This window comes from Schistocerca cancellata, chromosome 3, assembly GCF_023864275.1.
Source record: "Schistocerca cancellata isolate TAMUIC-IGC-003103 chromosome 3, iqSchCanc2.1, whole genome shotgun sequence".
In the NCBI taxonomy this organism is placed as follows: domain Eukaryota; kingdom Metazoa; phylum Arthropoda; class Insecta; order Orthoptera; family Acrididae; genus Schistocerca; species Schistocerca cancellata.
This window is the reverse complement of record NC_064628.1, coordinates 121,297,036-121,309,707: the sequence shown is the minus strand read 5'-3', so window position 1 is coordinate 121,309,707 and position 12,672 is coordinate 121,297,036. Positions and strand designations below refer to the sequence as shown.

The 12,672-nt window shown below is 37.6% G+C and overlaps 1 protein-coding gene across 1 annotated transcript in view; it reads right to left on the bottom strand.

Moving 5' to 3' along the window:
- The window catches only part of LOC126177144 (uncharacterized), a 219,088-nt gene extending 206,890 nt beyond the window's left edge, over positions 1-12,198 (bottom strand). The window contains exon 1 of the mRNA XM_049924416.1: positions 11,999-12,198. Within this exon, the coding sequence (XP_049780373.1) occupies positions 11,999-12,038 (40 nt within the window). The 5' untranslated portion in view covers positions 12,039-12,198. The remainder of the gene's footprint in view (positions 1-11,998) is intronic.
- Positions 12,199-12,672: the final 474 nt, after the last annotated feature.

Genomic DNA, 12,672 nt, shown 5'->3' with positions numbered 1-12,672 from the left:
AGTGTGTCACTTTTCTATAATTAATGGGATATCTTGTTTATAGTGATGTCATTAGATTGATCAAAGGAATTATCTTCAACTATCCCCCCCCCCCCCCCCCCCCCTGTACACCACAGTCACACAAAAAAGTACTTGTCAATGATTCTATGATTTCATTGCAAATCTGTACAATTTTCTCTTCAATGAACACATTCTTTCAGTCTGCATATCTTCAAACTTGTTCTCCTAAGTTCTTAAACTCAATATTGAAGTTTACCTGCACTACAGGCAATCAGTACAAAACCATGTCATCAACAAAACTAAGCTGGTTAGTTAGTTCCATGGTCTGTGGATCATTTGTATGATTATTCATAATGATGTGGAACGAGTCACTTTACATTCACATTCATATGTAAATATGGCTACATACTGATCATCTACAACAATTTTCACACATCACAAAATTCATGTAATTGATTGTCACTCCCCAAGATTTTCCGTGCCTTGAATTGCAAATGTCGCTCAACTAAGTTGTTTGTGGAATTCCAAAATGTACTTTTCCTAGTTTAAATTCTTCTCAGTATGGCCACCTAAAATTTTTGAAGTTTCCACCTTATTTAGTGTCTGCCTCTAAACAGCTAAGTGGTCAGTGTGATTGACTGCCATGTGGGATATCCAAGTTTGATTCCCGTCACTGCCAAAGACTTTTTCCTTGGTTGGAGGACTGATACTGGGTGCGCATGGCCCCATGAGGCCATCTGAGGAACTACTTGACCAATTAGTGGTACTTCTAAGATCAAGAAATCTGACAATAGCTGGGACAGCAGTGTGCTGACCACAAGTCTTTGCATGGCAGAGGATGACACGGTAGTCAGTCAGGCCCAGTTATCTCGTCTGTGACCAGAAAGTGGAACTTTTAATTTGTTCACCCTATTTATTATTTCCTCATTATGTGTTACACTTATCACTAGTGTAACAATGTTATGGGAAGGAAAGTTGTTACCATATAGCGGAGATGCTGAGCTGGTGATCGGCACAACAAAAATACTTTCACAATTAAAGCTTTTGGCCATTGGCCTTCATAAAATAAATGTCGTGTGACTAGGGCCTCCCATCAGGTAGACCGTTCGCCGGGTGCAGGTCTTTCGATTTGATGCCACTTTGGCGACTTGCGCGTTAGAGGGGATGAAATGATGATTCTTAGGACAACAAAACACCCAGTCCGTGAGTGGAAAAAAATCTCCAACCCAGCCGGTAATTGAACCCAGGCCCTTAGGATTGATATTCTGTCGTGCTGACCACTCAGCCACCGGGGACGGACATTGGCCTTCACCAACAATAGACACACACACACACACACACACACACAAACGCAACTCACACACATGACTGCAGTCTCAGGCAACTGAAACCACATTGCTGCAGTCATGTGTGTGTGTGTGTGTGTGTGTGTGTGTGTGTGTGCGTGCGCGCATATGTGTGTCTATTGTTGACGAAGGACAATGACTGAAAGCTTTAATTGTGAAAATCCTTTTGTTGTGCCTATCTGCGACTCAGCATCTCTGCTGTATGATGAGTAGCAACTTTTCTTCTCATAATATTGTTACAGTCCATCCTGGATTTTCCATTGTTTGTTATCACTAATGTAGTACCTCTAGGAGTGCAGAACTGAATATTGTGTCTATTTGAAACTGAGAGTGAGACCATTTGAAAAAACCAGTCAAAGGTAGTTTTAAGAACATCATTTACCATTTCTCCTATTACTGTATTTATTTTTGGATTGATTACAATAATAACATATTGTTACAGTCCATCCTGGATTTTCCATTGTTTGTTATCACTAATGTAGTACCTCTAGGAGTGCAGAACTGAATATTGTGTCTATTTGAAACTGAGAGTGAGACCATTTGAAAAAACCAGTCAAAGGTAGTTTTAAGAACATCATTTACCATTTCTCCTATTACTGTATTTATTTTTGGATTGATTACAATAATAACATATTGTTACAGTCCATCCTGGATTTTCCATTGTTTGTTATCACTAATGTAGTACCTCTAGGAGTGCAGAACTGAATATTGTGTCTATTTGAAACTGAGAGTGAGACCATTTGAAAAAACCAGTCAAAGGTAGTTTTAAGAACATCATTTACCATTTCTCCTATTACTGTATTTATTTTTGGATTGATTACAATAATAACATATTGTTACAGTCCATCCTGGATTTTCCATTGTTTGTTATCACTAATGTAGTACCTCTAGGAGTGCAGAACTGAATATTGTGTCTATTTGAAACTGAGAGTGAGACCATTTGAAAAAACCAGTCAAAGGTAGTTTTAAGAACATCATTTACCATTTCTCCTATTACTGTATTTATTTTTGGATTGATTACAATAATAACATATTGTTACAGTCCATCCTGGATTTTCCATTGTTTGTTATCACTAATGTAGTACCTCTAGGAGTGCAGAACTGAATATTGTGTCTATTTGAAACTGAGAGTGAGACCATTTGAAAAAACCAGTCAAAGGTAGTTTTAAGAACATCATTTACCATTTCTCCTATTACTGTATTTATTTTTGGATTGATTACAATAATAACATATTGTTACAGTCCATCCTGGATTTTCCATTGTTTGTTATCACTAATGTAGTACCTCTAGGAGTGCAGAACTGAATATTGTGTCTATTTGAAACTGAGAGTGAGACCATTTGAAAAAACCAGTCAAAGGTAGTTTTAAGAACATCATTTACCATTTCTCCTATTACTGTATTTATTTTTGGATTGATTACAATAATAACATATTGTTACAGTCCATCCTGGATTTTCCATTGTTTGTTATCACTAATGTAGTACCTCTAGGAGTGCAGAACTGAATATTGTGTCTATTTGAAACTGAGAGTGAGACCATTTGAAAAAACCAGTCAAAGGTAGTTTTAAGAACATCATTTACCATTTCTCCTATTACTGTATTTATTTTTGGATTGATTACAATAATAACATCATTCATAAAAAGAACTAATTCTTCTTGTTGTATATTAAATGGAAGATTATTTACATCCAAGCATTCTTTGAATCCCTGTAAATGATTTGTAATGATGACCATTTACATGCTTGAAACAGGCTTTTACTTTTACTTCCACAAATAGTTTTCAGCTTATGGCTACCTGATTTATTTGTGACAAATAGGAAGGTTATTCTGTCTTTATTCATTTTTAAACCCATCTTACTTCTCGATCTTTTTGTATCAAGAGTTCTGGTTGGAAGCAATCGAGAATAAAGTGCCATTTCATCACAATCATACACTTGATGATGATTTAAATTTTTATCTACCATTTCTTTGTGTAGAATTTCAGGAAACTGTGAATCAGATTCACTGTCACTGGATCTCATTTCTGCTTCAATGGTCATTTTGTGAATTTCATTGTGACATCTCCATTTTGAAAACCATCTGTTGGAACTATAAAATCTTTGCTGGCATGTAAATCAAACTGAATTTTTTCAGCTTAGGGTTTAATAACTGTAATAACTGGTCTCAGAAGTGGCACACCTTCACTTCACCACCTAACCACCTATAAACACATTTGTTGAGATCATTGTTTTTTTCTATTTTAATCCCCTTTTCTCCATTTCTAGATCACTTTCAACTGTGTTTACAAAGCTTGTAAGTCTTTTCTCTTCTTTTACCCATCCCAGTTGTTTCTTCAGGTACACCACATTCATGTGATAAAATTACTTTAGTTTCACAATTTTGTACCAATCAATAATTTTTAGTTTATCACCCCCAGAATAAGCTTTCTGTTTTTTGATCTTGTAACAAGTACACAGAAATCTAGACAATGAATGAATGAATAATACATGACCCACATGATGGTTGTGTTCATTTCGTTTATTCCCAAGTGCTGTTGCAGAGTTACTTTGTTGACTGTGTCACAATGTTAACTGTGAGATATGTATTCAAAGCTTCTGTCCAACAACAATCATATGTCGATACGACAAAATAAAGGTTTAGTTTACACCCATCTATTTTGGTTATTTTTTTAAAGAGCTCGGAGGTTACAGTAATAAATTATACTGTAGAAAGCCTACATGCAGATTGTACAAAGGTTTTTTCCTTTTTTAAAAAATTACACTGAGAGTGCAAAAATCATTCGTAAATGATAGTTTATTTTGGGTAACATATTTTATGTAGTGTCATATCTGAATCCACAGTATACTGGATCGCAGTACATCGGGCTTCTACAGTACTGTAATCCATCGATTGATCCATGCTTGTTTTCATGGCTGTTTAACGTCCTTTCTAATTAATTTATGTGGAAATGGTGTTTTGAAATAATGACATAAATTTATCATGGAATACATTAAATTTTATGTTCACATTTGGTTCATTATAAATTTCATGTCGGATATTCACTTGTACACTGTTCTTAAAAACATTTGTCCAGGAGTCTTTAATTATTCTAATTGATTTGCAGTGAGAAGTATCCAAACTGTAAGGCACAAACAGTGCATCATGATCAGAGGGCATTTTCTACAGGATAAACAGTTATTTTCTTGGTTTGAGTTTCAACAAAGAAAACATTACAAATTAGAGTCCTTGTGTCTTTCTCCATCTGTGCTGGAAAGTTAATTACTGAGATCAAACTGGAGGATCAGAACAAGATTTCCAGATCATTTTTCCCATCAGAATCCTTTACAAAATTTATACTGAATTCACTGCACGCTATTAACCGCTAGCTGCTGTCTGATGGATAGCACGGTAAGAAATCCAGATATCTCATAAATAGCTCAGATTCCCAGTGGGGATCTATACACATTTACAATTAAAAGTGAACTTTTTTCAGTATAAATTCACAAGTATACACCTCTATGTACTGATCACTACAATATCTACTTGTATCAATGTTTTTGAACTTGTATTCCATCTTGATATATGTAACAACTCCTCTTTCCCCTATTAGTTCTGCATGAGTAAGCTCCTGAAGTGTAATCTTTTATATGTAAGTTATCTAACGCTGTGGTGGTCAGATAGTCACAGGATGTCTATCTTTCCAGAGCTTTCTAAATTTTCCGAACAGACAGGAACCTCTTAATTTCAGAAGGAGAAATTGGTGACCCATTCATAGTATTGTATTTTTGTCAACTCAAAATTAACATTTCCATTGCTACATTATTACTATCATCCAGGGTATTTAATTATTACTGCTATTTGGAGGACATTATTCAATTCCTGGTAATGTAAAGGATTTGGCGTTGGTGAGAAGACTGGAATGGGGTACACTCAGCATCATGAGGCCAACAATGGAACTACTGTACTTGGAAAAGTTGTGGTTCCAGTTTGGGTAAGTTGATATTAATGGCCAGAAGAGCGGGATGCTAAGAACATATCTCTTCATACCAGTACCCAATGACTTATGAGGCAGAGTATGCAATAGCATGGTCTGTGAGGTCTGAACATGAGGTTTCTTTTTTTATCTTCCTCCTTCATGTAAAAGCATGTCCATGATCATATGGCAATATCAAAGTAGTGCTGATGCAAAGCTGTCTGCAACCTGAAGATTATAACTCCACAGAGGGATGATCACAATGGATGTAGTACAACCTGGCTCTCCTCCAACTTGATAACCGACTTATCTAGCCAATTACAAGAGGACCTGTATTGCAACGAGAAATTCAAAATTACAGTTCAACTTGGCACCCACTCATCAACTTTCTTCTTCTTCTTCTTCTTCTTCTTATTATTATTATTTAAAGGTTTGTTCTATACATTTTTCTAGCCTGTATGTAATAGCAAGTTTTACATGAAGGCACTGCAGGACATCTGCAGATCCAGTTACCTAAAAATCAAAACACTTTGTATGAGTGCTTGATAATATTGATATTTTTAAATTTATACATAAATATGTACTCAAACTCATGTTTATCTTAAGTACCAGCACCTTAGCTTACCGTATTCAACAGTATCAACTAGTGATAGAAAGAAACTGTGACAACATTTCAAGTGTCTTGAATTAATACTTCTTCTATTTCACAATTTGTCTCTTTCAAATCATCAGCTTTGTTTACAGAATCCATACTTAGAATAAGAACAATGCTATTCCCATTGACTTAGTCATTTATTTTGGTCCACACAGATGACTGCCTGTTTTCAATAATCTGCCAACAACTACGAAATGTTTAGTTACTTATAAAGTAATATGGAGGAGCCTAGAAGTGTACTACATGCTCGAACACATAAATGATTAGCATTTCAGTGCCACCACCCATAGTAGACAGAAGTGATGCCCTGTACATTCTGTATATAAGGGAAGTCTATAGGGTGGTTTTCTCATTCAGAAATCACATTTGAATATACAGTTGTTTGTGACAGTATAGTGTTTTGTCTTATGTAAGAAAAAGAAACATCTACCAGCATATGACAGAATTTGAAGGCTGCTCGATCAGTGTCTTTAAGGGTTGTGGTTTATTGTTCTGGACACTGCTGCACGTGTAGTTCACCACCGCCTAACTGTCATGTTACTTTGAATTGATGGTTCAGGAGAACAATACTCAAACCACAGGGGATCAGAGTGGCCCTGTGCGACTAGTGCCTAAGAAGATGGACATATTGTTCGCTCAGCTGTACAAGATCATACAGCGAGTCAGGAAATTGGCTTCTTTGCCGCAAGTCAAATGTCCATACATCAGTGCAGCAATATTTGTAGAATCATGTACTGTCATCATTATTGCAGTTTCCCTTGATGCTGCAGCAGAGAATAGTGTGCTGGTGCCAGCCACTACAACAGACCAATTCTGGTTGAAGCAGCATGGAATGACATACCCATATTTATAACCCAACCTCAGTTCGAGTTAATGCCTGACCAAATTATTGTCACTGCTGCAGCTAGACTGTTCTATACAAAATTCACACCCTGTCTTCCAGCAGATCACCCGCAAATTTAATTATATCTTCTTCCTACTACACTGTATATGTGAAATAAGTAAAATTTTGTTATTATCTCTGGTCTTGCAATTTTAATGGCCAGTAATGTATCATTAACTATATCCTGTAACATATTTCAGGTTGATTCCGTGTTTCTGGATTTCTGGAAAGCTTTTGACACCGTTCCTCACAAGTGACATCTAATCAAGCTGCAGGCCTATGGGGTATCGTCTCAGTTGTGCGACTGGATTCATGATTTCCTGTCAGGAACATCGCAGTTCATAGTAATAGATGGCAAATCATCGAGTAAAACTGAAACGATATCAGGTGTTCCCCAGGGAAGCATGCTGGGACCTCTGCTGTTCCTGATCTATATAAATGACCTGGGTGACAATCTGAGCAGTTCTCTTAGGTTGTTCGCAGATGATGCTGTAATTTACCATCTAGTAAGGTCATCTGAAGATCAGTATCAGTTGAAAAGTGATTTAGAAAAGATTGTTATATGGTGTGGCAGGTGGCAGTTGACGCTAAATAACGAAAAGTGTGAGGTGATCCACATGAGTTCCAAAAGAAATCCGTTGGAATTCGATTACTCAATAAATAGTACAATTCTCAAGGCTGTCAATTCAACTAAGTACCTGGGTGTTAAAATTAAGAACAACTTCAGTTGGAAAGACCACATAGATAATATTGTGGGGAAGGCGAGCCAAAGGTTGCGTTTCATTGGCAGGACACTTAGAAGATGCAACAAGTCCACTAAAGAGACAGCTTACACTACACTCGTTCGTCCTCTGTTAGAATATTGCTGCGTGGTGTGGGATCCTTACCAGGTGGGATTGATGGAGGACATCGAAAGGGTGCAAAAAAGGGCAGCTCGTTTTGTATTATCACATAATAGGGGAGAGAGTGCGGCAGATATGATATGCGAGTTGGGATGGAAGTCATTAAAGCAAAGACGTTTTTCGTCGCGGCGAGATCTATTTACGAAATGTCAGTCACCAACTTTCTCTTCCAAATGCCAAAATATTTTGTTGAGCCCAACCTACATATGTAGGAATGATCATCAAAATAAAATAAGTGAAATAAGAGCTCGAACAGAAAGGTTTAGGTGTTCGTTTTTCCCACGCGCTGTTTGGGAGTGGAATGGTAGAGAGATAGTATGATTGTGGTTCGATGAACCCTCTGCCAAGCACTTAAATGTGAATTGCAGAGTAGTCATGTAGATGTAGATGTAGATACACTCTAGTACTTGGTCAGGTCTTTGATCGCGTGGGTCATGAAATTCAACTTGGCCAACTAAACTGCTACAACATTAATGGCATTCCTCTTGCATGGGTGAAGTCTTACCTTCATTATAGAAAACAAAGGAATCTTATTGATCACCCTAGCAAACACCATGCTAAAACCACATAACACCACTTCTAGACTTGATAATGGTGTCATTTTGGCATGGAAGAGGGTTCACTAGTTTGTTCAGGTATGACATATCCAATTGAAGCCACTCGTTGGTGATTAGATCTGGCAGAGCTATCAAACTGCAGAGCATCTGATTGCCACATTGGACACAATTCCAAATAATTCTAGACATTTTCTATGCAATTTCACAGGCTAGCTGAAGTGTATTTGGGTGCCTGAAGTTTGTTAAAACCAGAATGTATGCAGCCTTGTGAACACCACTGTTGTCACCTTGGAAGATGGGAGTGTCCACAGCATACTCACCATGAAAACGTCGAAGAAAGGGCAGCATTTGGTCACAGACAGAATGTTGAAATAAACATCTGGGTGCACATTCTTGGTAACTTGAATGAGTGGGCCCAGGTCAGGGTACAAAACAAATCCCCCTAACATTACAGAACTACTCTCTGCCTGTATTACACTCTTTACAAACAGCTAGTTAAAACAACTCACTGGCCCATTGTCATACTTGACTTCTTGCATCTTCAGAAACAGAGGCAAAATCACAACTTGTTACACTACACTACATGCCTCAATTTCGCTACTGTCAAGTTTGTGTGTTGTATAGCACATTGAAGGCATGTAGCTTTATGTGCCACTGCGAGCAATGGCGTTCTGTAAGGTATCCACCTCCAAATGTCAACTGCTTACAGTTGCCTCCATACTGTTCAGTTGGCAATAGTTGAGGTTGCACTGCATTCACTGAAAGCAGCAGTTCCTATAATTTTGAAACTAATTTTCATTGACAAGCAGTAACACTCTTCTCTAGTACTTGTTCGTTAGGAGCTTTTAATGACCACTGTGCTTACTCCATGTTATATGGCTGTCAGTCATACACCATTCCTTGTAGTCATGTTGAACAATTTACAGTTTGTGTTGAGACAACAACAAACCAGGCAGCTTCACTCATTGTGTGGTCACGAGCAAGTCCAAACAAGATAGCTCCATTTTTGGCATTCTGTTATGTTTCCAGGTCAACCGATCTTACTGCATTGATTCCAGACTGGCACATACATAAAACTTCACTGTCATGGCTTGTGTCAGATGTGGAGTGTCACACAATTACCTGGTACAGTTTCTACATTATCTGTAGTACTCCAAAGCAACCTGTGTACACTTTTACAAAGATGTCTAGTTAGAATTTTGTCCGATAAGCTCAAAATGAGGCATCTGATATGGTTCAGTACTAGGACCACTATTGTTCTTAGCTTACATACATAATAATCCACTGCCCTTTGCAGGTGGCACAAGAATCCACATACAACTTCAGCAGATAAAACTTAGATGATAGCTGAAAAGGCTTAAAACTGGTTCTCAGTTAAAAGTTTAAGTCTTACTGGTAATCTCACAATGATTCATATTATGCTATCTTAAACAATAAAAAATGTCTTTCTAGCACCAGAAGTTATGATTACTGACCATACACTAAATGAAAACTTTTTCTTCTTTGTCTTCAACTCTCACGTGCTTTGAAGCATCAGTGCAGCCAGGGCTTCTCTTCCTTCTCCGAACCACTTTTACCTATACATTTGGTTATTAGGCCAATGGAGAGTGTTTTGATGGGGTACCTTCCCCATTGTTCAATTGAACAGTATATGCCCGGTAGTCATGGTGTAGGCAAGACATTTCCTCTTACCCATTTACGTATGGTTTTCCCACAAATTCTCATGTGGGTGACTGCAGTCAGTGGTCGCCAGATTGGGTCGCCAGATCCCTATGCCAAAAATCTAAATGAAATACCCTGTGTAAAATTACTTTGGCTCCAGCTGGATAACAGGTTAATCAAGAAACTCAGTAGACCATGTTTTGTCCTTAGAAGCACCTCCCATTATGATGGCTTATTCATTCCCTGTTGCCCTTTGGAATTATCTTCTTGGGCAGTGCACATAAAGTGTTTATTCAGCAGAAGCAGCCAATAGGAATATTGTATAGGCAGTATTACATTTTGCATAGGCGTAATCCTTTTTAAGGGTATTGGAACACTTACACTCACTTGCTTATGCGTTTGCATCTTAATGATTTTTGTTAATGACAAAAAATGGTTTAAGCTGAACTGTGATGTTTACAATCACAAAAAACAATTTCCATTTCGACTTTGTCTCCTTCTCAAGAGTTCATAGTGATGTTATGCACTGGTGGATAGTTATAAATAAACCCCTACCTAGCAAAATAAGGAACTGGGAATCTCAACCAGTTCAAAATAAAATTAAAACATACATTATTAGCTACTTCTTTCTTCAAATTATGTGTATATCTAGACTTAGGGATTTAGCAATTATGTTGGCTTCAAGGCAGTAAGTAGGTGTAAAGCTGCATGATAAAGTCTGTCACAACTAGGTTTTTTGCTTTTACATTTGTTTGCTCCACCAAAACACATCCATAATGTCACATTCCAACCTAACCTAGGCCTTGGGCTAAGCCACAGATCACTCTACCACCACAACCAGATTCTTTTGCTTTCACATTCATTGATTTCATGGACTAACAACCAAACTGTGGGAAAAAAAAACAACCTGAAAGGTCATGTCAGAGCAGCCATTAACATTATGTCACATGTCAAAGCCGACAACTAGTATCGAATTTTCCACTTGACTCATATGAATAGCATTAGAACATGCGTATTTTACTAATGGTGTAGTATACTGAGTAAGTTTCCTCAATTTGTGTTTTTTCAATGTATACCTTGACTCATTAACATCCCTTAAGGTTTTACTTCTTGGTGGAAACCACAGAAATGATAAATTAATGAATACCTGACTTTGGGACAGAAGCAGTGTAATAATGTGATCTGCTTAATCCATCCCTGTAAACTATTCTCATTTTGGCATAGCTTGGCTGCAATAGCATATGTACACATTATCTCTCCTGTAAACAGGCACTTTCATGTTTGTTGTTAGCCTAAACTTTTTAATTATGTAAACTAATACATATAATTCTGGACTTTTTCCACATCTTTGAGCACTATCTAAATTAGGGTCTGTGAAAGGAAAATTAGTAAATCAGGTTTTTGGTGTGTGGTGTGTGTGTGTGTGTGTGTGTGTGTATGTGTGTGTGTCACTTCCTTAGGAATTATTTCCTCGCTACACATCTGTGGAATGATTAGGGTATCTGGTTTCTTTTAATGTCAAACACAAATAAGTTTAAATATGGGAGAACGTCCTCTCTATGAGTCCATCAGTAAAAAATTATTTGTTCCTCTTATCAATGTGCTTAGTCTATTTATTTATTCGTGTTACAAGTGTAATTAGGCAATTTTTCCTCGAATATCAGGGTTGTTGATTTGGGTGGATCTACTTTGCTAAAGCGTTCGTGCCGACAGAATATACTGCAGCAGGCACAGAAATTTAAGGCACAGCTCAAGTATACTTAGTGCCATCACATGGGTACATTTTGCTCTGGTATTTACGATAGTACTTAAAATAAGTGAACCGGACACAAAGCGTAAAAAGTCAAATCTGTTATTCTTTTCTACGAATAAACAGCTTAGCAGTTACATTCTTCGAAGCAAGACGTGCTGGTTATTGTTTCTACGCTTGCCAAGTGCTGCTACCTACGCTTTGTTGGAGATTTCAATGCGTGAGTAGCAGACGAGCAGCTTACACAGCGACGCAAGTCGTTAAGGATTTTTTCAATAAATATTACTTACTTGTGAAAAAAGTAAAACAATAGATACCCCACTCCACCATTACAACACGATGTCCCGTTATTAAACGCAGCCAAAAGCCTACGACATTCTCGATCAGCTGTTGCAACGGAACTTTCTAACGTCACAGCAAGGTCGCAGCAGACATACAGTATCTAGGCCATGTTGTGGTGCACAGTTCCGAAAGTCTAGTTTATATTTTATATGAATTTCGACTACGCGCAGTGTACGAATAAACAGTTTGTGGTTAATCCAAGTGTGTTATTGTCATCTCTAGAGCGAAATGAAGTGAAAGTTAAACTTGTAGATCAACGGAGAGCACACCTTCTTTCACTCCCTCTCATTTTCCGAACAGTTTGTATTCGAATGAGGACTGTTGTACATTATTTTGCTGCGGTACGTCGCGCCCTGAATTCTTTCCTATTGTTCGTATAGCCTAAGCTAAGAGCCTTATTTCCGGTAGCTCTCCTACCAGCAGGTTGTGGAACACGTGCTCAGGAAGGAAGTAGCTTTGTAGTATGATCAGAGCACGTCTCAAATCATAGAAGTTACTCGACAAATTCTAAATCAACTGGAAATCACAACCGAACGAACATTACAGTCGCGAAACTGGATTGTAATTAAGATGCTACCCATTCAAGTTAGTTAAAGAATGCTTGGAAATCACTTGTTACTTG